Source organism: Gopherus flavomarginatus, chromosome 2, assembly GCF_025201925.1.
Source record: "Gopherus flavomarginatus isolate rGopFla2 chromosome 2, rGopFla2.mat.asm, whole genome shotgun sequence".
Classification (NCBI taxonomy): Eukaryota; Metazoa; Chordata; order Testudines; family Testudinidae; genus Gopherus; species Gopherus flavomarginatus.
Window position 1 is genome coordinate 5,114,867 of NC_066618.1, and position 26,999 is coordinate 5,141,865.

The window sequence follows — 26,999 nt, forward strand, 5'->3', positions numbered from 1 at the left end:
GGAGGGATGAGGATAAACTTGAACAGATGGACTGTAATAAAAGGAACGTCTTGCCAAGGTGCACAGGAAAACAGAAGTTACTCAAGGGATCTAGCCCAGGGGTCGGCAACCTTTCAGAAGTGGCATGCTGAGTCTTCATTTATTCACTCTAATTTAAGGTTTTGCATACCAGTAATACATTTTAATGTTTTTAGAAGGTCTCTTTCCATAAGTCTATAATATATAACTAAACTATTGTTGTATGTAAAGTAAATAAGGTTTTTAAAATGCTTACGAAGCTTCATTTAAAATTAAATTAAAATGCAGAGCCCCCCGGACCGGTGGCCAGGATCCAGGCAGTGTGAGTGCCACAGAAAATCAGCTTGCGTGCTGCCTTCCACACACGTGCCATAGGTTGCTTACCCCGATCTAGAGCAAAGATAGTTACACTTTGCCACTCAGAGTACAGCATGTCTCAGCTGACATCCAGCTCATCACATGATTCCTTCCCCATTCTTAGCATACACCTTTCAATCACAGAGGCCATCAATGCCATTCCTGAATCCACCAGAGGGGTCCATTATAACGCAGGGCACTCTTCATAAGGGCCCAGATTTGGAATCAATTCCCCACCCATTTGTCTGAAATAGCCCCAACATGTTGACCTTCTGGGTGTGCAGCTGAGAATTTCCATTTCAGGGGGCACTGTTCCACTGGTCTAACCAGGCTACTGCCACTGCACCCAGAGATCCTGCTGGGCTGATCAGCAGCAGAAAAGAATTTAAACCGAGGTCTCCACAATACTCATGTGGAACAGCATTAATGCCTTTAAGGCCAACAGTTTACAGGGTTCGGCCCCTCTTCTCCCAAGAACTGAACTAAGAGTACCAGAAAAAGTTTTGCTTTGTGAACATCTGATTATTGGCATTTGTGGTTACTGCTGCCACCATGTGGTACAATCTTGCCACTGAAACAGGCCACTAACCATCATGCACACTTGCTAAATATTGAGTTGTCATGGAGAAAATTTGGATAGCCACACACATCAAACCAAAGTTTCCAAGCCTTTCATTTTATACTGGACAAAGCCAGAACCTCCCACTTCCGTTCTCTAGAGGGTTCTAGCAAAGTATTTCTCCAACAAATCAGCTGGTAGTCATATCTTTAAATGCAACTTGCACCCCAGAAGACCCTAAAACGTTGTACAGTAGAACCTCAGCGTTACGAACACCCCGGGATTGGAGGTCGTTCGTAATTCTGAACAAAATGTTATGGTTGTTCTTTCATAGATTAATAGACTCTAGGACTGGAAGGGACCTCGAGAGGTCATCGAGTCCAGTCCCCTGCCCTAATGGCAGGACCAAATACTGTCTAGAAAATCCCTGATAGACTTTCAAAATAAAAAAAGAAACTTTCAAAAGTTTACAGCTGAACACTGGACTTAAATACAGCTTGAAACTTTACAATGCAAAAAAAAAATGCTGTTTTAACCATCTTAGTTTAAGTGAAACAAGCACAGAAACCATTTCCTTACATTATCAAATCTTTTTTTAAAAAAACTTTCCCTGTATTTTTAGTAGGTTATATTTAAAACAATACTGTACTGCATTTGTTTTTTTTTTTGTCTCTGTTGCTCTCTGACTGTGTACTTCCGGTTCCAAACGAGGTGTGTGGTTGACCAGTTGGTTCCTAACTCTGGTGTTCGTAACTCTGAGGTTCAACTGTAAAACCAACTGCACGCTGCACCGCACTAAAATGCAACCAGCTCAGAGGTGGAGGGTGGCGGCCAGCCTGCTGCACAACAGTTAGAAGGGAAATGGTCACCAAGGACAGGGACAGAGTCCGCCCCTCACAAGGAGAGTCCTGGAATCATAACTGCTTCAGGCAGCGGGGAGGATCTCTCATTTTAAATTCCTACAAAAGATACAAAGCCTGTGCTAAAGTTTACCTGCCTCAAAAGAAGGCAGCTTGCTCTGAGCATGCCTGAAATTTGAACAAGAGGTTCTAAGGAGATAAGACGTTTCAGACCTGATGCTTATACCCCTAACCAGGGCCCTCTTTTTCCAACCCGGACTTTCTAGAAGTCTGATTTCTCTCTCTAGGAATAAGCCCCTAGCATCACCACAGGGGATGCGATGGCTTGAGCACTGGCAGCAGGATGCTGAGCCTTTCAGCTGCAGATCTCCAGTTCAGATTGGGATTGCTGCTGCTACGGATCAAAGTGGTGACGGTTATTTATAATGGCCTGTGTGAAGTGACTTGGTGTTGTTCAGTCCAGTTCCTTGTACAAAGGCCTGCATATTATGTAAGCCATCAACCTGACCGACCATCTCATTGGCCATTTCAGGAGGAAGATTCATTACAAAATGCTGTAGAGAATCTCAATCCTCGAAGGAATCCCTCCAGAATAAGGCTGAAACACTGTTTATTCTGTAGTTCTAGAGACTGCCTCCAGAGCAGAGATCCTGGCACCTTTCACCAGAACTGAAGTCACTCATTAAAGCAAGAGGCACAATCACTAGAGTTCAAGATGTCAAGGTTTCTCTGCCATGAACATTTCAGCACAGTTCAGTGCCATGCTTGGCAAATAATAGATGCTCCCCAGAACAGTGTTCTGATAACTAAGCTGAGAGAAGCCCCAATTCTTACAAGTTATGTACAGAATGAAAGAGTTGGAGCACCACTATTCTAGCCAAGGGCATACACCCACCATCCACAAGACCATCTTCTCAGCTTTGATCATTGAATGGACCAGTTCAACAACTTCTCACCCAGACGTGCTGTGCGACTGCCCCAGTGGTTTCAAATCCTCTGGTGGCAAAAGGTGCCTCTGCTATAACATATACCAGGTGGTGCACATACCTGCTCCTCAGACTTGACGTTGAGCTCTTCCCTTGAAACCAGCTCCAGCACGTCTTCGAAGGGTAGAGCAAGGAACTCTTCAGACATGGACACCTCCACAAAGTGCTGGTGGATGAAGCTATTGGCAGATTCGTAGAGCACGGCACACATCATGGTTTCTGCAAACTGACGTACACCCAGGCAGTTCTTAGGATGAAGCCTTGCGGGGGGGATACAAATTAACATTATTTTAATAGAGGAGTTAGCAATTTACACGGTTTTAATGCAGTCCAAAGAAGCAGTGAATGTGAAACTGAACCAAGGAAAAATGTAACCTTGTGAAACTGATGGATGCGCCACATTGGAGAACTCACCCTTCCAACAGACACCAGTTCGCAGGTTAAACTGGCCAATGTATGCACAGTCATGGACTGACACATGCCAAATTAAGAGGAAGGGGAATCGCACCATACGGACAATAAGCTCCCTTGCTGACATTCTCTGAACTACCAAAGACTGACTGGACCTAGAGACTGATGTACACTCCCCGGGTGGGTCTCCTAAAGTCAAGGCTGTAACCTGTAGGAGTAGCAGTGCAAGAGTCTACACAATGCTATTCCGTGCATAAGTCTGATTTCAGATTCCAGGAATGAAACCTGTTGGTTTGACAGCAAGGATAAGTGTGTTCTTCAGAAACTTACAAACCTTGTTTGTTTTCACCAGGCACTTTTGCTAATTACTGAAGTGAGATGTCGGCCACCTCTTCTTACTTGATTTTCCTGGCCAACAAAGCTTTATTGAGGATGTCTTTTAGCAATTAAAGGTCAGAATGCAGGAACAATCCCTGCAGAAATGAACTAGTGATCAGACCAGCTGAACAGGTGCTGCTGCATGCTATCATAAAGCAGCACAAAAGCACTGAAAATGTATTGCTTTAAACAACAGTGCGGTGCAAGGAGTTATCAGCACAGATGTTTCCTAAAACTTGCAAAAATGCTGAAAATCAAGTCCACGCTATGGGAGATTTGGAAACTCCCATCTAAGGGAGAAATTCTGTCACCAGATCTGTGCATCTCTATTCAACAAGAGATGACCATTCTGGTTGTTTCACAGTATTTACGGGTCATATAACTATGAGACATGTCAGAATACCATTGTTTGTTTCTCTTATTCTAACCCAAATGAAAATAGTTTGTGGAAACATTTGGTACCACTCTTGCCTCACCATTAAACTAGGCCTACAATGCCCAGAATCAGACTGACAGAGATGCCTCAACTTTGCCTAACTGGGGACCCACAAAGTCACCCGTACCACAGCAGGGCAAACTCAGTGGTTTGAGCCAAGACCATTCACTACAGCAGCAGCAAACAGAATGCTCTGTCAAGATGGAGCCATGCATGGTTGGCATTTCCAGGGACCACATCTCCATATTTAAGAGCTTACTGGCTGTGTGTTACCATTCAAAGACTCCATAAACTGCCTGTAGCCCAAAGGTCAAACTTTGGGCACCTTCCTTTTATGCTCCTTCCTCCTCCTTTCAGTCCTGATGCCTGAATGGAAATAAACCCTAGGCACAAGTTTCCGTAGTCTTCAGAAGGGGTCAAGGGGAGATCCACCACAAGGAAGTTGCCTTTTTGGATTTGATCCTTTGAAGAGAGAATCTTCATGGTTGCTTTCAAACTTTAGATAACCAATTCTGAGCATCCAAGAAATGACCACGGAGAGGATGGGTACAGAACCCTGAAGGTCTGGCAATGCCCAGCTCTTACAGGGCATAAAGATCCAAACATTTAAAACAACACTGTGGCACGTTTAATAATGGAGTGAACCAAGAGTACTTTACAACACAAAGAGTTAGATATTGTGAGTGGAGGGAAAGAGCAGCCTTTGCCTGCCAAGCAAAGGTTTACACAACCTTGGACTTTACCTCCTCACAAGCTGTGAGGTCACCAACACCCAGAAAATCCCCAGGAACACATAGTAAAATCAAAGTAGAAAACCGCACAGTCATCATATCCTTCCTGTAAAAACTGGAACTAGACATGCATGTTCTGGCTATTCCTGAGGCATGTGATCAGAACCCACTGGATTTCAAATGTATCTCATTATACATAAAAACCTTAACTATACCTCTTAAAATCATATTTAGGAGCTCAGTAAGAGTGGCCCGCCATTCAAACGTGCTCAGCATAAGCAACTCCCATTAACTTTAGGTGGAGCTGCGGCAGCTCAGAACCTTTGAGAAAAAAATCAGGCCACTTTCATTTAGGTGCCTAAAATGGATTTGAGTTTCTAAGCTTGGCCCCAGCACTTCACCAGTGCAATCCAGTTCTCTCCGTTTGGTACCAAGCCCAGTGTGCAAAAATTTATTTTTTTGCCAGGAAAAACCAAGTATGTAATGATTTGACTAACTATTTGAGCTAAGTATCTATGTTTTACACATAATAGAGAACCCCTGGGTTCACACGGAAACATCTGAAACAGGGCCAAAGTACTTTTCTTCTCTGAATTATGCATTTTAGGATAAGTCCATGTAGAATGAAAAAAACTGGTCGAGATGTTGCATTTATTAAGTATGTTTGGTGCAATATCATGGAATGAATGGAGGAGCTGTGGAAGAACATGGCATAGTAACACATAGAAACTAAGTTTATCTGACATTACCAATGGTGAACGTATGGCATATTTCCAGACACACAGAGTGCAGTAAAACATGTCAGTTTAGCATTTCCATTTTTGAGTCTGAGTGATCGGGATGTTTCACCTTTGTTTCAGAGAGTAACTCGTGCCCATCTAAGGTCTCATAGCCTGCCCCACCACCCACAGGTGGGCAACCAGTTCTACTGAGACATAGAACGAAGATACAGAGTCCTCCACCCTTCTCCTAAAGGACCAAAGGATATTTAACTTTTTCCTGAGCCCACCACAAGCAACTGGAAGGAAGGAACACAGTTTAGCACCTTGTCCTCTAATAGCACAATCCAACCACCCTGTTCCACAGCAAGACCAGAACCCATGACCCCACGTTCCAAGGGACCAGTCAAAGGCACAGGACACAGGGTACCCTTACCTCTCTCTAAGAAAGGTACAGCAGGCGTCTTTGATATTTTGCAGCTGAAGGAAACTTGCCCCCATCAGCAAAGACTGAACATTCTGCTGATCAATTGCTAGGTGTCCGTTGTAAGCAAAGTTGATCAGAGCCTCTAGTGCACTAAAAAGGGTGGAGAAGAACAGAAAAAGGGTCAGTTGCGTTCAGCTCTATTAGATTATTTCAACTTAATAACAATCAAAGATGCTAGTAGCAACATAAATTTATTTAAAAATGTGATTTATCTTAACCCTTTTAAGGCATGTTTCTAAACCGACACACTTGCATTTGTCTGCAGATATAGGCCAAAACACCATTGACAAGCCGTGTTGGCTGTGGTCCCTTGGCTGTCCCAGGGAGTTACCTTGGATCCATTCCTTGCATGACAATCTCATCCTGTTTGCATTCCATCATGTCATTTGTAAACATGGCATGAAAATAAGGGATGGAAGCTGCTAGCACGATCCGGTGGGCGCTGAATTTGTGGTCCCCTACCTATGAACAGACAGAAGGTGAACAAGGCAGTCAGCATAACTATTGGTCCAGATGATCCACTTCAGGGCGTTGACACCTTTCGGGGTAACCAGGGGGTTAAAAAGGCTGTGCAAAAATTCTCTAACTTGACCTCTAGAATTCGGCACTTAAATTAGTGCCTCATTTTTAGAGGCGCTGACCACCTACAACTGCAGCTAAAGTCATTGAAAGCTGCACGTGCTCAGCATCTCTGGAAAAAAAATCAAATCACTTCTATTTAGATGCCTACACGTGGAAATAAGTTTCTAACCGTACACACCAAAGCACACCTCCCTCCTATCCCAGTCTAATGTTTGGAACATTTTCAGTCTCCTTTATCAGCCAGTGTGACTGCCTGTTGTTTGGCATCTGCTGGACCCTGTTGTAGATTAACAGCAGGGTCATCTCTGGATTGTTAATAATCAACAACCAAGGTTGGTAGAGTCAGTTTAGCTACAATAACTCATTGGTTCAATAGTATGCAACTTCTCTAGTCCCAGATCTGTCTCCCTCACCTGCTTCAGTACAGGAAATACCAAGCTGTCTGAGGAAACTGTTATAATCATAATTTTTCATATCATCCATCTGCTGTCAGGGCACCTACGCCAGGAAAACAGTCAGGTCAGTTAGATCTGACATGAATCATGGATTCCAGTCATTCCACAGAATTCAAAGCTGGGCTAATCAATTCATTAGTTTTCTCTTCCCTCAGCCACCCATTCCTAGCTGCTCGTCAACTTAAATCCACATCTTTATTTTAGGGTTTACATTCTGTGATTTCAGCCTCTGCCATTTCCTTCATCATGGTCATTATACCCCAATGCCTCATCTGTTCATTTACCTTCATTCCCACATAAACTCACTTCCCCACCCCTAATATATCTGCTCATATTTATGTTCTCTGTACAGCCCTTAACCACACTTTATGCTCTGCCATATGCATTAGCGAAATGGTTCTGTGGTTACACCATATCAACACAACCTCGCTTCGCAGGCAGTTGGACGACTGGCTACAAAGAAGAGCCATCAAACTTAGCACTCATGTGATGAGCGCATTATAAATGCAGTCAAACAAACTGGGGAAGAGTCACACAATATACATAATTATCTGTAATCTATGCTTATTTGTCTTTAAAAAACAAATACTCTTACCTATGTCATTAGCAGAGGGCTAGAGATTTTAAAAGCTTATTTTCGCCACTAAGTTGCTTACCGCATCTCAACTTGTACAATAAAAGTTTCACTTTAGACTTTTGTCATCAACAATCAATTATAGAGATGTGAATTAGGTTTGTTACAAAGGATAAACATTTCCACACAAACAACATTTTCCACCTCTCACCTACTGATATAACCTTATTAAAACTGCAAATAATCAAGCAGGCCTCTAGACCAGGGGTGGGCAACCTTTTTGGCCCGAGGGCCACATCTGGGTATGGAAATTGAATGCTCATGAAATTGAGGCTTGGGGTGCGGGAGAAGTTGAGGGCTCTGGCTGGGGATGTGGGCTCTGGGGTGGGGCCATAAATGAGGAGTTCAAGCTGCGGGAGGGGGATCAGAGCTGGGGCAGAGGGTTGGGTCATGGAAGGGGGTCGGGATGCAGGCTCCGGGTGGCACTTACCTCAAGCACCTCCCAGAAGCAGTGGCATGTCCTCCCTCTGGCTCTTATGTGGAGGCATGACCAGGTGGCTCTGTGTGCTGCCCCGTCCACAGGCAGCACCCCTGCAGCTCCCACTGGCTGTGGTTGCTGGACAGCGGGAGCTGCGGGGCCAGTGGTTGCGGCAAAGGCAGCATGCGGAGTCCCCTGGCTGCCCCTATGCATAGGAGCCGGAGGAAGGAACATGCCTCTGCTTCTGGGAGCCAGACAGAGCCAGGGCATGCATGGAGTGGGGCAAGCCCCGGACCCTGCTCCCTGGCAGGAGCTCGAGTGCCAGATTAAAACAACTGAAGGGCCGGATACGGCTCCAGGACGTAGTTTGCCCATCCCTGCTCTAGACAGTAACATCACAAATAATTAGGAAGGTGAACTCTATAGTGTAAAGGTATTTCCCTATTATTTTTCTGTCTATAAATCGTGTTAAGTCATATGTATGCCATGTGTCACTTTCTAGTTCTACTGTATTATTATTTATACACATTTCCTGCTGTAGCAGGGTGGTTACCCTGCTTCTGCCTGGAAGGGCTTAAAGCAGCCTGGGAGAGGGCTGTGGCAGAGAAAAGCTGGGCTGATCTGGAAAGCAGCCACAGCTGTACCCAGTGTAATCAGGGCCCAGCTGGCCCTTATAAGAGGGCAGTGGGCCAGAAGCACAAATAGTCTCTCTCTGCGTTCAGAGAGGGAGAGGGACCTGGCTGCTGGGAAGTTTAGGGTACCTAGAGTGAGGCAGGGCTGGGGAATGGCCAGAGGGGCTATGGAGCCGCAGGCTGGCAACTCCCCAGGCTGCAGGGCCTTGTCCAAGGCCCCATATAGGTACTGGGTTGCAGAGAAAGGCAGCAGGTCCAAACCCCCCTTGCCTGTGATGAATGGCTTATACTGAAGTCTGCCCCAGGGAATAGGGGCTAGTTGGTGACTGGCAGTAGCCTCTGACTGAGGCAAGGTGGGGATAGGGGCTGGTGGTTCCCTGGGGAGGGGAGACCCTGAGACTGAGGGGTGCACTGCCAGGAGGCAGCACCCCAGATAACAGGGCACCGCGTCTGGGACATGGGCCAAGCGGCAGCAGGACACCGGCCTGCAGAGGGCGCTTCGGAGGCTGTATGAGCTAATTCCCTGAGAAGACCAGCAGGAGGCGCCACAGGGGTGAGTCTCACATTGCTACACCTGCCCTTCAGAGCTTACGCTGAACAAAACACCAGTCACTAGACAAGAGTTCAAAGGAGACCGAGTGTGGAGGAGAAAGAGGAAAGGCTGCTTGAGGAAGAAGGGAATTAGAAGTGGCTGACACAGGAGAGCCAGGAGAGTGGTCCAGGAGTAAGGGCAGCCTGAGAACATACAGGAAGCAGAGAGTGGGAAGAGTTTAGGAAGGGGGAAGTAGGAAATGAGAACAGACAGGTTGGGGAGGCGGTAAGATTATGCCAAGCAAGAACAGCGAACTTGAATCAAACTTGGGAGAAGACAGAAAGCCGATGAAGAGACCTGAGTAGGCATGTGGGTTGGCGTGACTTGGTTGAAAAGGGAAGAGGAAGCTTATTTAGCAACTGCACTTTGAACAGATTGGGCAGGGGGAGAGTTGAGAGGCAGTGAGGAAAGGTTACAATAATCAAAGCAAACATGGAGACAGTGAGGAAAGGACTGGTTTTGGAGGTATTAAAGCAAAAGGACATAGTAAGACAGCAGCTCGCACAGTTCTGCTGTGTTTGGGTTGCAGCCACAATACAGATTTCCACATACTTCTACAGTACCCACGTGCCTCACAAACTTCACCACAGATGTCCTGTAATGGGGCACAGGGTGATAAGTGACTTGCCCAAGGTCAGACAAGAAGCCTGTGGCAGGGCAGGAAACTGAATGTGAATCTCCTGAGTTGCAGGCTAGTTCCTCAGTCTTATTTAAACCCCAAAGATCTTTTTCTGTGGATGCTAAGGAGACCAGAAGGGTTCCTACTAAGGGTTTTATGAAGCCACTTTTGCTTAAAAGTGAACTCAAATCTTGCACTGAGCCTACCTGAGAGAACCCATTGAACACACACAAGTACACAACACAAAGAGGAAGGACATTTTCAGTTAAAGAGCCTCTGCACCTCAGGAAGCTAATGAGCATAACAGGCTCCTACTATGCAAATATTCTTTTATTGCATTTCCTTTTCCATCACAGTGAATTACCGAGCTCTGTGTCTAGATGTTGGAAGAGATTTTGCTTTTGCATAATCACTTCCATGTGGGTGAACAAATCCCGCCACAAGCATCAGGCTGTGGAATTACGCAGCGCACAACGAAGAGCAGTCAGAGTGGAAATGAGACAGCCACTAAGCCAGCTTTCAGGTGAGATACCGTTATCTATTGGTCTGAATGCATGACTGGGATGTGGGATCAGTTAGGCCAGGGGTTGGCAACCTTTCAGAAGTGGTGTGCCAAGTCTTCATTTCTTCACTCTAATTTAAGGTTTGGCATGCCAGTAATACATTTTTAGAAGGTCTTTCTACAAGGCTATAATATATAACTAAACTATTTGTTGTATGTAAAGTAAATAAGGTTTTTAAAATATTTAAGAAGCTTCACTTAAAATTAAATTAAAATGCAGAGTTCCCCGGACCAGTGGCCAGGACCTGGGCAGTGTGAGTGCCACTGAAAATCAGCTTTTGTGCCGCCTTCGGCACGCATGCCATAGTTTGCCTACCCCTGAGCTAGGCTCTATTCTCAACCTGTTCACAGATGACTTTGGCCAAATCGCTGCACATACTGTGCCTCAGTTTCCCTCACCTATATGACTGAGTTGAGCATCAATCACCTCCCAGAACCATTGAAGGTAAGTGTTTCTACGATAGTTTGAAGGTGTAAAATGTATTAAAAGTAGATCAAGAGTCAGAAGTGGTGGAAAGCAAGAAAAGTATCAGTTCCATGGGGTTTTGGTAAAACACGATTTCTCTAAAAACAACACCCAACATGATGGCTCTGATTCTCCAAAGCCAGCGGTCCCTGTGGTGCCACAGCAGGAGCCAGTGTTCTTTGAACTACTGCACATTTAGTACATGTAGCCACAGTAAAGTGGTTATTGCCACCCCTATCCTCTTAACTCAGCCCCTTTGTGCTGAAGCAGTAACGAACATATGATCCATCCCATGTCACAGGATGCCCTGTTATGCAAATGATCCCCTGTCCCCAGTAACACGTGTTTCCATCCACCTACCTATGTGGACCCCATTTGTTTTACTGACTCCAATAATCCATGTACAGGCCACCACTTTATAACAGCATCCCTGGTCAGATTACCTGTAGGATCCCATTATAGCCTGGATTCAGCTGAGTTTTGCTCGATTCTCTGTACCTATTTCACACACCTGCCTGCACAGCACTTCACCTGCAAGAATGTTAGTGACACACTGATAGCAGAAGACTGCAACTAGACTAGGTTTCCACCACACAACTTTTTCTAGAATAGGAAAGGAACCTGCTTATAATGCAACAACCTGTACAAGCACTGTAATTAAATCAGAACACACTGCCTCGTCAGTGTCCAGTTACACCTTGTGAGACTTTAGAACAAAACCTCTGAACTGAGCAGTAGTTTTGCTGGTGAAGGATTTAGAAAGAAACAACAGCAGGGTTGGCTGCCAGAGGTAACCTGGCTGTTGTTCAGCTAGTCTAGATTCCAGACCAGATGTCAGAGATGCCAGGCCTGTTCAGCGGGTTCGGCATTCTTCTGTGCCCATCCTACACTGCATTTGAATGTATGCTAGCAACAGTCATTTAAACAGCTGTTGCTAGCCCAGGACTCCAGATCAGTGCGGGAAGGAATAATTTTTATGTGAAACACATTCTAACAACAGCACCCACCATACCAGGACATCAGATACCAAGAGATCAAGCAGTTCTGGTATTGGTGACATCTCCAAATGATGGAACCTTATCTATCTACAGTACTTACGTGGCTCCCCACTATCACAGCATCTGAGCACCTCATAATCTTCAGTGAGGGACAGAAGTACCATTATGCCCATTTTACACACGGGAACTACAACATAAGGGATGTACCTTGCCCAAGGTCACACAGGAAGTCTGTAACAGAGCAGAGACTAGAATCCAGGTCTTCCAAGTCTAAGTCTTGTGCCCTTGCTGCTGGACCATACTTACTCTAATCTCCTATTCCTGCCTCCCCCCAAGGTCAGCTGGCTTATGCCCTGCTCCTACAAACCATGCCCGTTATCAAAGTGGCACTTCTTAGGGGCTGCCTCAATCAAATGAGGCACTCAATGGCCTGGGCTCAGAGTGTCTAGAAGATTCCCTAGCCCTTCGGGATAAAGACTAGTCAACAATTCCACTCCCCTGGCACAAGACACCTCTCTACGGTAAGGGTAAAGCTTGTCTGTGCAAGAGACAGGGCTTTCTCAGGTGCCCGTCTGAGACTTTGGAATGTACTCCCACAGGAACTAGGGACCATCACAAAACTCTTCCTCTCCAAGTCCTCCTTAGTACTTACCATCTCTAACAAACATAGCAACGTTGGTGTGTGCATTGTATATATAAAAATAAACTCCACTGGACCCACTTCTGCCCCCTGTGGGGAGGAGCAGAGAACACATGTGACAGTCATGCTGCTCAATGCACTACTAGATGACATTCAGATACTACAGTAATGAACACAGGATAAGCACCAATATAGAAGTGCTCCAGGATAGGCAGTGGTTCCTTCACAAACGCTTTTATCAAACACATTCTTTTGCAGAAATTGCACAGTGATCTTACCCCAAAACCACGTGGTCTCATTAAAACAAGTTGTCTGCAGTGTTGGTCCCAGGATATTAGAGACACCAGATGAGTGAGGTGCTCTGTCTAGCTCAAAAAAGTGTCTCTCTCACTAACAAAAATTGGTCCAATAAGAGTACCTCACTCATCTGGTCTCTCAGTAAAATGAGGTTTATTAGCGAGAGAACTGGACTATAATAAAAGTAATGGTCTGCATATCATATCAATTCTTGTTCATAACAAGAAATGGAGACTAATTTTTCCTGCACAAGAGTTCTTTTGATGATAGATGCATGCAACAGTCTCTCAATCGACCTTTACATCTCATCCAAATAATCATTCCCACCTCTAAGGGCAGTCTGCTCCTCTCTTTGTTTGGCCCTAACAAACATGGGTTTGCATGATAGTTATCAGCCTGGAAGAAACAACATGGACTGATCTGGCTTCAATGTTAAAGATACAGGATTTATAACATTCTTACAATTCATTCTTAACATTAATTCTGCTGTATCAAATATAAATTACAGATGGATCAAAGGCTATCGGACAAGCATCTCTAGCGAAACCAGAAGTGTCAGCAGATTTTGTTGAAGATAAAAAACCAACACCCCTCGATCCCCCTAGTTTAGGGTTCAGTAAAGCCATGTGAATGCCCCACAATTAGTGTGAGTGGTCAATACATGTTATTGGGGCCATTCAGTTTCTGTTTTGACTTTGTAGGGCATGGTTAACACAACAGTGCCATTTTTGGAATTGACCATTATGCCCAGCCTTTATCAGGGCATCTCACTGAGCCCAGTTTATATGCAGGCAAAGAGGAAAGGCATTTTCTTTTTGTTGTACATTTAAACAAACCAATAAATTGTAGACATTCGCTGAACAGAGCACTCCCTGGACTGAACGCATCCAAAGGGAAAAGGAATTAGATGGGCAGCTCAGCTGAAGTTAAAACAGTTGTTTCCAAAGAAAGTAAGAAGTGGCTAAATCTAAAGGTCTGGCGTTTTGCATAGTAGCACCCCAAAACGGGATTTCACCGGGCAATTGCTCTCACAAGGCAAACGGAAGCATTCTACTTCAAAACATCTACACTGTTGTGCCTTTTCAGTATCCGCTGTCCTTTGTTCCATGTTACTAAGTGATATTTCCCTAAAACAAGGTGCAACATAGGCAGGCCAGATGCCAGCCCTTGCCCAGGCTGCAGGCATTAGCTAAGAATTAACAAACTCATAGCTGCAGACTGGCCAGTTCACCTATACATTTGTTTTGCTCGAAACAGGCATCGGTCTTATAAGAATGCATCCAGTGTTTAGACTACGAAATGCTTACATGCATTCATCTCATGTAACGTGTGTATTTCACGCTATAAGAAAATATGTCAATTTTGCTTTATAACTTTGAAAATGTTTGTTCTAAAGTTGTGAACCTAGCCACTGGAATCATCCCCACACCCATCCAAAAGGACTACCAAAATCAGATCGGCCATCAAGGAACATCCCAATATAGAGTACTGGTTACTGGCCCTGTTGCACCATGGAAATGCTATGGACAAGGAAGCTTGTCCTGTGGACTTGGAAGCTGAATGAAGGAAATAAAACTAAGTCACAGGAAATTTTTTCCATCTTTTTTGACTGTTTGAACTCTGACAAGGCTAGAGACAAACTGAAGCCAGAGATCCTGGGTCCGTCCTGAGACACACTTTGAATTGACAGATCACTACAACTCTGTCACTCTTAGGATTTAGATAACTCGCTTGCGTGTGTATGTTTGCTTGCTTTAACCTGTAAATAACATTTCTTTTTCCCAGTTAATAAATCTTTAGAGAGTTTATTACAGGATTGGCTACAGGTGTTGTCTTTGATGTAAGATCAAGAGTACCAGCTGATTTGGGGCAAGTGACTGGTCTCTTGGGACTGGAAGCAACCTGAACATTTGGTGTAAGTGACCATTTATCAGTACGCCCAGTTTGTCTGGGTGGCAAGATGGACTGGAGAGTCTAAGAGGACTGTCTGTGAATCCATGATAAGACTGTTTTAGTGATCCAGAAGAGACACTTGTTACTGGCTTGGTGAAATAAAATTATAGAGCACACCACCAGTTCAGGGTGTCTGCCCTGTTTTTGACAGTCTGCCCGGAGGTAGGCACTCAGTCGTGAGCCACTCCAGACAGCGTGACACAAGGATCTTTTAAGATTTCACCCATACTTTACGTCAGAAGCTTCTATCTGCAATGACCTAATCTGTGTTGTGGGAACATCTGAGAGGTCATAAAAACACAGGCACTCATGTGAGTTCATACAGATTAGTACATTCACCTTTCACTTTTACAGACTAGAGTTCAAGTCGGTCTTCAGGCACAAACGAAATGCCAGGGCCTAAAGTGCTGTTGACAGGAGCCCCAGGAATAGACAGAACAGGGCACTACTGGTCAGGATTGGTAGAGCTGTTTGAGACTGCTCTGTACGTCGCTTGCGTGCTCAAATTAGCTCTTCTAACCCTTCCATTTCCTGAGCAAAAATATTAGTACTAAAGGGCAAGAAGTCTGGGAAGAGTTGACAGAAGGATAAAACTATTTTTAGAAATATTTTACAATCCATATTTACAAGTGTCTTGAAGTTTCCTGGAGAAAGACACAGTTTACAGGGACTCAGCGGAACCCATTACAGGCAGAATCACCCATGCAGTTTATTCCACTTCTGACACAGGATGTTATGCAATGCTCTTTTACTAGGAGTACTAGACTAATGAAAAATCATTCTCCCACACGCTTAAAATATTAATTAGTTCCAACACATAACGGAGCCTTCTTCATAGAAAAACACGGTAGGTGTAATAAAAAGAACTATTGTTTTCATTAAATAAGGAGGCTGCATAGCTGAGAAGCCATTAGTAAACCCCTTGGTGCAAAGATCTCCTTTTTGGGGGTGGGGGGGAAATGGGGAGACATCTTTAGGAGCCTTTGTTAACAGGACCACAGCTACCTAACATGACACTAGGACCTCTTTTTGCTATGATTTCTGGGGCTATTACATTCTGAAGGGAAAAGTCAAAGGGAAAAAAGACCAAGCAGTCAATTCTAGTGAAAATTAGAGCGGTGGTCTCCAAAGTAGGGTGCACGCACCCCAGGGGGTGCATAAGAGGATCCTTGGGGGTAAGTGGCAGGAGGAGTGCTTTTTTTTTTTTTTTCCCTTTCGTCTGTTCGTGTGGGAATCTGAGCAGCTTTATTTTTTTGCTCCAGCAAAAATGGTAGAGCCAGTGTGGCAGGGGGTGCATGCTCAAAATTTTTTTACTGATGGGGGTGCGTGATCAAAAAAGTTTGGAGAGCACTGAATTAGAGAGTCAGAAACAGCATAAGCTTAGGGCAAGTCTATGCTATCACGCTACATAGGCGCAGCTGTAGCACGTCTGATAAAGATGTACTATGCTGATGGGAGAGTGCTTGTCTGTCGGCATAATTACTCCACCTCAAGGAGAGGCAGAAGCTATGTCAGTGGGAGAGCATCTCTCACTGACACAGCGCAGTGTGGACCCCGCTTTAAGTCGATATAACTTACTTCGCTCAGGGGGGTGGCTTTTTCACACTCCTGAGCAACGTAAGTTACATCAATTTAAGTGGTAGTGTAGACAAGCCTGCAAACAGGAGGAAGGTAATCAAACATCCCAGTTTAGGGTATTGTCATATGTCATCATTCAGCCAATCACTATGTATAAAAAGATCCCCTCATGTGCGATCCAGGATAAAAGTAGTTAGACATAAAAAAAAATCCTCCATCGAACCCAATCGCCAGCAAAGACTCCATAAAGCATTGCATGCCTCTAATCTAGAGCAACAGAAGGAAAAACGGCTTATGGGAATTAGTAAGGCCAACTGATAGCTTTAAAACAGAGGGAACATGGCATCAACAATAAATTTAAATGGAACACACAGTGGTATTGTGCTTTAAACTCAGAGGAGACAGGTGGATTTTTTGGATTCCAATTTCTTAGATTCCTTTAGCTTTTCAAGGTATTATCTGCTGTGGATTGCCTCCAGCCTGGCATACGTGCAATTTTCCTGGATGGCCAGTGAAAAGGAATGCTGTTGATTAGTTCAAACTATGCAGAGAACTATGCCCCACTCATAACCTTTACTGCAAGATCCAAGGAAGATCTAAACCAGAGGTCGGCAACCTTTCAGAAGTGCTGTGCCGAGTCTTCATTTATTCACTCTAAATAAGGTTTTGCATGCCAGTAATACATTTTAACGTTTGTAGAAGGTCTCTCGCTGTCTATATTATATAACTAAACTATTGTTGTATGTAAAGAAAACAAGGTTTTCAAAATGTTTAAGAAGTTTCATTTAAAATTAAATTAAAATGCTGATCTTACGCCGCTGGCCCGCTCAGCCCGCTGCCGACCTGGGATTCTGTTCACCTAGGCTGGCAGCAGGCTGAGTAGGACTGGCTGCCGAGACCCCCAGACCGGCAGTGGGCTGAGCGGCTCAGCCTGCTGACACTCAGGGGTCCTGGCCCTGCCCACACAGAGTGGGTATCTACCTTCTTCCTGAGCTCATTCTCTTCCTCTCTGCACTGAGCTGAGGGTGAGAGTGCACTGACCACAGGGCTGGGAGTGAAGGAACAGGCTGGGGGTTGGGGTGCAGTGCCTGGCCAGGAGCTAGAAGGGGCTCAGAGTTGGGGCAGAAGATTTGGGTGTGGAGTGCTTACCCGGGCCGCTCCCATTTGGTGTGAGGGGTGCAGGTGGGAATGTGTGTGGGGGGGGGCAATGCAGGAGCTCCCATTTGGTGCTCAGGGTGGGGATGTGGGGGGGTGCAAGAGTCAGGGCATGGGGTGTGTGGGGGCTGGGTATGTGTGGGGGTGCTAGAGTCAGGGCTGGGGTCATGGGAGGTGCAGGGGTCAGGGCAGAGAACACAGGGTGTGTGTGAGGGGGATGCAGGGGTCAGGGCAGAAGGCTGGAGGATGTGGGGGGTGCAGGGGTCAGGGCAGGGGCTTGAGGGGGCGTATGGGGGCGGGGCAGGGATCGGGGTGGGAGCTGGGACTCCTGGGCTCCGGGAAGGGGCTGGTGTCTGAGGCTCGGGGAAGGAGTGCTGGGAGCAAGGACTCTGGATTCCTAGGTTTCCAGCTGGGCTCTAGTTGTTTGAGGGGGTGGGGGACAGATGGAGACTAGGGCTCCAGACTCCTGGGTTCTGCCCTCAATGCTGGAGGTGAGTGGAGTCTAGGGACCTGGGGTGGAGAAAGAGGCGTGACCCAGCTGTTCCCAGGGTCCAGCAAGCAGAGAGCTGCAGCCCCACAGGCTTGGGTTTGGGCTGTGGGACACGGCCTACCCTAGTACAGAGCTGAGCTCATCCCGGCACCGAGGATCCAATGCCAGGGCAGCCTGCCTGAGTCCAGGGAGCGGGGCCGGCCATGCTCGGGGCGGGCAGGTGCACGGTGCAGCTGGGACCCAGGACCCTTCCCCACTTACAGGCCTCGCAGGCGCTGCGACTCCTGTGGGGCTGGGTCCCTCTTCTTGCCCCTGCCGATGGGGCCGCTCAGACTCCACGGACATCAGATAGCAGTATGGACACGCAAACCCGGAAACACAACCTCCCGCTGGAAGTGACAGAGGTCAGGAAAGCATGTGCAAATGCCAGCGGGAGGGGCAGAGAAGAGCGGGCCAGGCAGGATTTTTAATGGCAAACTGCTGCCTGTTGGGGTCCCGGCCGCCGGCCCCGCTCAGCCTGCTGCTGGCCTCCGTTCAGCAGCGGTCTGAGAGGTGCCGGTGGCCGGGACCCCAGCAGGCAGCAGCTTGCCATTAAAAGTCAGCTCGTGTGCCGCCTTTGGCACGCGTGCCATAGGTTGCCGACCCCTGATCTAAACCGTGAGCTCTACTTCCTGTCTGCCTGTGAGGGTTTATATGAGGCAAGCTTATATCGACAAAACGCCTTGCTGCTAGTATACAGCTGAGCTATTGTTCGAAGTGGGTTGATTCCAAAGATGAAAACAGACTACCCATGTAATTCCTCTTAAGAACATGTAGAGAGAGACAGCCTAAAAATACTAGTTTCAGATGAATTCGAGAATCACCTGTTAAGTCTATTTGCCGTAGGTAAACAATGATAAGATACCCCAGGAGGACAGAAGTACATTGCTTCTGGTGATGCCACAGATTTAAATTCAAGGCAAAGTAGACCAAGTGTTCATCTCAGTGTTTGGGGGAAGAGTGCCTAGCTGAGATTAAAAAATAAATCTGATTACAGTCTCAAACAGCTGTAACTGGATCGGGGACATTTTTATAGTATTGCTTCTCTGAAGATATAATTCAGCCAACGTTCTTCCTCTTGGTTCTTAGCTTCCAAGTGTGAGGCCACCAGAATTCCTACAAATCCTTAAGAATGTTGACACTGGAGGGCAGCTGTAATAGGGTAGTAAGAACCAGGACACTGTGTGCCACCACATCCCCATGGCATATAAACACTGCCCTTAACACATTCTAGTGAGTCTTCAAAGACAGTCCTGTTGTCCATGGACCTCTCTGGCACTCTCGCTCTTCTACTGTGCCTTCCCCTTTTTGATCACCGCGGTAGGTTTCAATTGCAACATCTTTGCCTGAGCACTCTCGTGCCTTTTCTTAATGTTTCAGAATTTGTTCTGCTCCAGTTTTGGACTTTAATTCTGCCACTACAGTGACACTGATCTCCAATCATCCCTTCCTTTGTTCCTTTCATATCCAGGGCCCCATTCTACAAACCTGTATTTACATGATTATGGGTCTGCAGAATCAGGCTTATACAATGTAAGATTTGTTAAAGTGCTTGGATCAAAAAATTAAAAAATTGAGACTTGACTGTAAGCATCTGAAATTTGCAAAAGCCAAGGTAATGTAATGTAATTGTAACGTTAACATCAACTTCGTTTTTCTAGGGATTTGTTTTAAATGTATTGGGAGGTGTAGGTTATGGCGGAGGTTGGCTAATCCTTGAATGAATTGTTATTTTAAATTGTGAGGGTGACTCGAGCTGGAGATAATTGGGGGCTGGGGGAAGTTCTGTTAAGGACACTGGAACAAATCTGCATTGTTAAGAAAAGTTGCAATGATCTTTAGCGGCTGCAGAGAGCACACAGGGGCAGGATTGTGTTGTTGGGGTTGGGTTTTTTTAAGTCTCATCTGAAATTATACACATAATAAACTGCATGGAATTCCATTTATCTACCGTGGAAGGATGAAGGAGAGTTCTGATATCTTTATGAGTCTGTTTTCTAACATGCTCCACAACTATAGACAATCAGATCTGTGCATTTATTGATGTGAAACCCTTCTAACACTGACATAGCTGACTTTGGGATAAGCATGATTAGGATTGTCTGAACCACTGGAGCAGAGCCAGCAAGTCTATTTGCAGTCAATTTAATCTGGAGACATTTCCGATAAAGACTTTATTCTAGCAAGGTTACACATCAAGTGAAGGTGTATCATTTGAGTGCAGCATAAGAGTGGGATATCCTGCCAGACCTGTACACTTTCAAATATTCTAATCAGCCATATGTAATTAGTAGTAATCTGAATGAGGCCTTTCTACTGTTCCAGTCCAGGTGACAAACAGCAACAACAGAAATTAACTCTGGTAGAACTAACTAGTGTTACAGTGGTGGGAGGGGGGCATCGTTTCTGAAGGAGATATAGTTATAAAGAGCACATGTTCGGGCATGCTATTCTTCAGTCTTGCTCTGTCTCAGCTTGGAGATCGAGAGAGAGAGATTGGGACCTGTAACTTTTGCAAGACAGACTTCTGCAATAACAATGACTGCTGCTATGATTGGCTCCATTGTATATAAATTGGGTGCAGTCCTTGGGCTTCCAGCAATATGCTAATATGGCCCACGGACATATTTGAACCTAGGAACAAAGGAAAAAAGCAAGCTGTAGAAAGCAGACAAGTACAGATGACGTTTATGCTAACAAGGCATCTGCATCCGAAAAGGCTCAGTAAGAGTGCAAACCCTTGTCAATTGGTTTTGATTTGACTTAAAAGTCCACTGGGTCTCTCAAGCAGAGCTGAGCAAGAATGGAGTCTAACCTCATCGTAATAGCTAATTTCCCCAGTTAACTGTAATTCTTGGCACCTCCATAGCACTTTTCATTTGAGGATCTCAAAAACACCATTAGTAAAGCTTCAAATGCCCCTGTGAGAGATGAGCAAGAACGACCACTCTCATATTACTGATGAGAAAAACTGGAACAGTGAGATGAAGTAAACTGGCCAAAATCTCTCCAAGCACAGCATTTCTAATCTCTCAATTCATCCACAAGGCAAATCAATAGCAGAGCTATGGGACTAGAACACACCATCACTGGTTCCCAGTCCCCTGCTTTTACCATTAGACCACATTTTCTCTGTCCACTGTTCTTCCAAACAAACTGCCCCAGCAAGAACCACACTGCCAATACTACAACACGCCCACCAGCTTGAGAAATGAATTTAGAACACCAAGATCTCCTTCCTCTAGGGAACTGCTCCTAACATCACATGACCACCCAATAAAACTGTTTTTATACCCAGTTCCTGTACAGAACCAGATGGCCCCGCATACCAGAAAAATCAAATCATTAGGTTTCTGTTTAAAAAACATCACAGCTGTAACTAAAGAATTATTCAATCTTATCTGACTCAATGGGTTATAATCCCTGAAGACCTCAGTACTGCAGAGTTTGTGCTGTGCTTCTGAAGTTACTAGGCCATGCCATCTTTTGCTTAGCGGTGGGCTAAATGTATGAATTGCATCACTCCTAAACCTTTCCAAAGCCTCTAAAGAAGTTTAAAGTATCCAAATACTGTTCATTTTCCTGTACCTCTGCACTCTCTAGAAAGCAAGAGAAAAGCTGCACCTGTTGTAGCTGCAGACCAACCTGGAACACCTCATCTTACAAGATATCTAGATTGAACCTAATTTGCAGATAAGAAGTTTAAAGTAAGCACTAATTCTCAAACCATCCGGGGCACCCAGATACATGACAGTCAGGGCAGTATAAATGCCTCACAGTAGTCAATGGCAAAACAGCCGTCAGTTTCCAGATAGTGACATTCCTGGTAGTTGTACTTTATTCTTGGAGGCAGTCAAAAAAGCCTCTAGAAACCCTGAACTCAGAAAAAAAGAGCCCCTCTTTGCATCTGGTGATTCTCTGGTGTAAAGTCAACTGATCTACTTCACTGACAGTACTAATATTGGAAACCTAGGACATATCTTATCTGTTAGGAAACTTGCCCCAGTGTAACTAAAATTGATCTAGAATAGTTACAGTGGTGCAAGATTTCTAACAGACAAGGCTACAGAATAAAACAGAAACAAAGAACAAAGCAACCTGAAGAGATAAGAGCAGTGGGAGATGAAGGGACTAGGAAAGATTTGGTTCTATTACACATAAATCCCCATATATGGGAAAGAGAAGTTAACAGCACTGTGATAGCCAGGGAATACATCCAAGCAGCCACGCTCCAGTTGATTTTCTTTTGTCTCCTTAAAGACATGCTAAAATTTTTCTTCATGGAACCAAGTAACTTAGTTGCCCCAGGGAAGTACAGTAACGCCTCACTTACCAATATTTCGTTATGTTGCTGATCTATTAGGGAACATACTCATGTAAGTTGTGCAATGTTCACTTATAATGTCATTTTGCGGGTGGGGACTTGGAACTAGGGTAGGCTGCAAGCCCCCCATTAGCTCCCCTCCGCCCCCCCCAGCACCTCCCGCCTGTGAGGCCCATGGATCAGAACCTCCCCCATCCTGAACGCAGCAGTTTCGTCATGTTCAGGAGGCTCTGGGGGCAGAGGGGAGCGGAGTGAGGATGCGGCACACAGACTCCCCACCCCCCGCCTCGCTGCGCACCTCCTGCTCGCAGCAATCAGCTGTTTTGCCACACTCGGGAGGCGCGGGGGAGGCACTGATCCACGGGGCCTGCTGTGGGGTAGGAGACACTGGGGGATGGGTGGCGGGGAGCTGACAGAGGGGCTGGGCCAGCCCACCCTGGTTCCAAGCCATCACCTGCTAGATCTGATGGGCTGCTCTTCCAGAGAATCCCGCAAATAGTGGACAAAGTACTGTATTAGCAGGCAGAGAAAAAAACATCCCTGGAACCTAACTCCCCTACTTACATTAATTCAGTGGCTCTCAAATTTTTATACTTGTGACCCCTTTCACATAGCAAGCCTCTAAGTGTGACACCCCCCCTTACAAATTAAAAACACTTTTAAAATATATTTAACACCATTATACATGCTGGAGGCAAAGCGGGATGGAGGTTGACAGCTCGTAACCCTCAATGCAATAACCTCACGACCCCATGAGGGGTCCCAACCCCCATTTCGAGAAGCCCTGCATTAATACTTCTAGGGCAATTGGATTCGATTACCATCGTTTCGCTTAAAATCACATTTTTCAAGAATATGACTACAACGTTAAGCAAGGAGTTACTGTAATGGAACGGGCTGGGAGGAGAGGTGCCTAGCTTAAGGTGGGATCCACAATCTGGAACAGTTTGAGAAAGACTGGACTAAGGAATGGTGTTACAAGCCCCTGATCTTAGCAACCCAGACAAACCCTTTACGTTGGCGCAGAAATGCAAGAGCATGAGCCCTCAATGGGCACCTTGTACCCTAGCAGGGTGCGCTTCGGCCAGACACGCAGCTTAACTTCTGCCCCAGAAACCTTGTGTTCACAGAGATGATCATGAGGAGCAGCGACAGACTTCCCCAAACCCAGTTTAGAATAATCAGAGATTTGACAGATCCAGTCAAATCAGCATTTCTTTGTCTAATCGCAACTAAACCAAGCTGCCAGCTGCTGAAACAGCACCATGGTCTATTGAGCAATCTGAATTGCAGCGGCAGTGATTCTCAGATGAGAAACAAGTTGGAAGAGAAATGCTGGTACAATGTTAAAGTTATCTTACAGGTTTCTTTCGGCAATGATCATTTGAATATTGCTGTTTGTTAATTGTGCACTTTTCCATTAGTCAAGTAGAGGTGTCAAATACCCGGCCCATTTATGTGGCTTTAATGACACATTCAGATTCTTTCATTTTAAAATTCAAGTTTCTAGACACCATGGTTGTGAAGTATCAGAGGAGTAGCCATGTTAGTCTGGATCTGTAAAAGCAGCAAAGAATCCTGTGGCACCTTATAGACTAACAGACGTTTTGGAGCATGAGCTTTCGTGGGTGAATACCCACTTCCTCAGATGCAGGCTCGACACAAGCCTCCCAGAACCGTTTAGCCACCTTCCCACAGTAGTTTCCACACGAGTCTGGCGCAGCTCTTACAGCATAGTTCTCCCGGAGAGAGGAGACAGGGCTGGAAGGAACTATGCTGTAAGAGCTGCGCCAGACTCGTGTGTGGAAACTACTGTGGGAAGGTGGCTAAAAAGTTCTGGGAGGCTTGTGTCGAGCCTGCATCTTAGGAAGTGGGTATTCACCCACGAAAGCTCATGCTCCAAAACGTCTGTTAGTCTATAAGGTGCCACAGGATTCTTTGCTGCGTGGTTGTGAAGTTATTTTTTCAAACATGAGCCAATTGTAAACTGATGTAGTGTTGTCGGCCTGAGGCCACGTCTACACTACAAAATTAAGCTGACCTAACTTATGTCCGCATTCAGCCGCCGCAGTAATTACACAGCTTGTACGTGTCTACACTTTGCTTCTTGTGTTGGAGGTGTATGTCCTCACCAGGAATGCCTATATTGATCGTCAGCATGGGACAGCTCCTGAAAGCCAGTAACAGTCGACGTAAGCAACGCAGTGCCTACAATGACACCGCGTCGACCTAACCACATTGACCTTGACTCTATGCCTCTCGTGGAGGTTGAGTTATTAAGTTGGCATAGCGGGGCCGTTACGTCACCAGAAACCAAATTTAAGGTTGACACTTCCATAGAAGCAAGGCAGCTTACATCAACCTAACTCTGAAGTGCAGACCAGGCCTGAGTATGCAAGCAGATAAGAGGATGTCTGAAAGCTGAGAACTCCTCATGTCCCCTGACCTATTCATCTTATTGAGGTGTTGACTTTAGAACGACACAGTCAGCTAAGTAGTCAGAAAAGAAGAGGAGCAAAAAACAGAAGTGGTCCCAAAGATTAGCACAATTAATGAGCCAAGTGAGATACAGGAACTTTAATAACAATGTACAAACTTCCTATTGATGTCTACAGATCCAGAGTAAGGTTTTGTCCTAGATTCGTACCTCAGGCCCACAGACTACTGTTACATATTGAATTCAGCCTTTCACATAGGAGTTAAGACACTCCAAGGCTAATTCATTGTAATCCAAATAATAAAGAGAATAGTAAACCCAGAACACTTACATCACATTAAATTAGCTCCTCCTTCAGTTATGGCCTTAACACTCATTTTTGTCACTGATTTTATCCCTTCTATCTCTACTTACAGGAAGCAGAAAGTTAGGTACAGCTAATACCACTAAACCATTTAGGTCCTGTCCACCCAGCAACCACTATCATATGCTAGGGGAATCCCATTTACAGCCATTGTCCTCCAACATGGTTAAAGCACTGATCAACATCCGAGAAGAGACCATTATTCAACTGATCTGTACTATGGCCCACAACATTGTTTATTCCTGCTTCCCTTGAAAGATGGAATAGTGCTTTAATCACACCAGGGCCAGTTTTGGAAATCGGTCTGCAACACAATGTTTTTATTGTGCAGATAGTACCTTTTAGGTGCTGTCTCCATTACATCTGAAGTCAGCAAACCATAGTAAGCAACAACTGTTAAAATGGTGAAACGTGTACTAACATCCACCACCCAAGGGAACCCAATGACTAAAGCCTCCTCATGTTGTTTCTTCCATAGTTTGATGCTTGACACCCTCTCTGCTAGACATGCTATTTTGCAGGCCCTTTGTGCGGTTAACACATTTCACTGAATTTAAAGTTTCATCAATACATGTTAAAAAAGTGTTCTGTACAAGATCAGTGAACAAGTACATTTCATGTCAGCTATATTGAAGTGGCTGCTACCTCTATTTGAAAAACACACTCAAAGTTGATAAAATTTGCTTCCATAACACCCAGTACTGCATAATGAATAAAGCTGGAAAAGGCATCTTGCATTGAATGATCAGGAAGAAAGATTTGGCTTGAAGAGAATGAGGGTACATCTACACTACAAGATAAATTCGAATTAGCTTAAATCGATTTTATAAAACAGATATTATAAAGTCGATTGTGTGCGTCCACACTAGGCACATTAATTCGGTGGTGTGCGTCCGTGGTTCGAGGCTAGCGTCGATTTCTGGAGCGGTGCACTGTGGGTAGCTACTGTAAAAGAATGAGGCCAATAACGTCGATTTGCGTCCACACTAACCCTAAATCGATATAGTAATATCGATTTTAGCGTTACTCCTCTCGTTTTGTACGAGTACAGAAATCGATTTAAAGAGCCCTTTAAATTGATATAAAGAGCAATGTAGTGTGGACGGGTGCAGCGTTAAATCGATTTAACGCTGTTAAAATCGGTTTAACAGCGTAGTGTGGACCAGGCCTGAGAATGTCAACTCAGCTGCTAAGGGACGTGCAGGTCAGTGCTGAAAAGTGAGTTGGCAGCCGGAGGAAGTGGCAGAGAAGTAGGATATTTCACTATCATGATTAATTACATTGAGACATACTCTTAAAGAGAACATAGTGTTAATGAAATAGTCAAAGTCCTTTATTGACACAAAAGCTATTTCACAAGTATTGGCACTTCAAACTTCATCTCCTCCCCCTATGTATCAAAAGTGAGCTTGGGAGGACCGCTCAAGTCTCTGCCACAAAGACCACCAAGGGTCCCAACCGTGATAGTGGAATCTGTGATCTAGCTTAGGCAGATGTAATGCTATAGTGTCTAGACACAAAGGAATGCAGAACTGGACTAGTTTCATATAGGTTAAAGACACATCAGGTAGCAACTACTTTAGATGCTACTAACATCGCAGGGGTGAGAGGCTCCCCATCTCCATCAGACATCCACACATGCTGGGACACATAACACTATACAGATAGCGATCAACACTCCCTAAGAAACTTCCAAGCATGATCATCTAAGTTGTGGAGGGGATTCTCTGATTACGGCTAGCAAGCCTATCCCAAACATTTTATCTTAGACAGCACAACTTTGCTCATGGCCACCACACAGACAATGCACTGGCGAACACTG

At 45.2% G+C, this 26,999-nt stretch overlaps 1 protein-coding gene across 2 annotated transcripts in view; it reads right to left on the reverse strand.

Annotated features, from left to right (window-relative positions):
- KLHL18 (kelch like family member 18) overlaps positions 1 to 26,999 on the reverse strand; it is a 44,146-nt gene that overhangs the window by 13,741 nt on the left and 3,406 nt on the right. For both annotated transcript variants that reach the window (XM_050942726.1, XM_050942725.1), the window contains exons 2-4: positions 6,274 to 6,404; positions 5,892 to 6,032; positions 2,842 to 3,040 (exon numbers count right to left, since the gene is read on the reverse strand). In XM_050942726.1, coding sequence (XP_050798683.1) covers positions 2,842 to 3,040; positions 5,892 to 6,032; positions 6,274 to 6,404 — 471 coding nt within the window. The remainder of the gene's footprint in view (positions 1 to 2,841; positions 3,041 to 5,891; positions 6,033 to 6,273; positions 6,405 to 26,999) is intronic.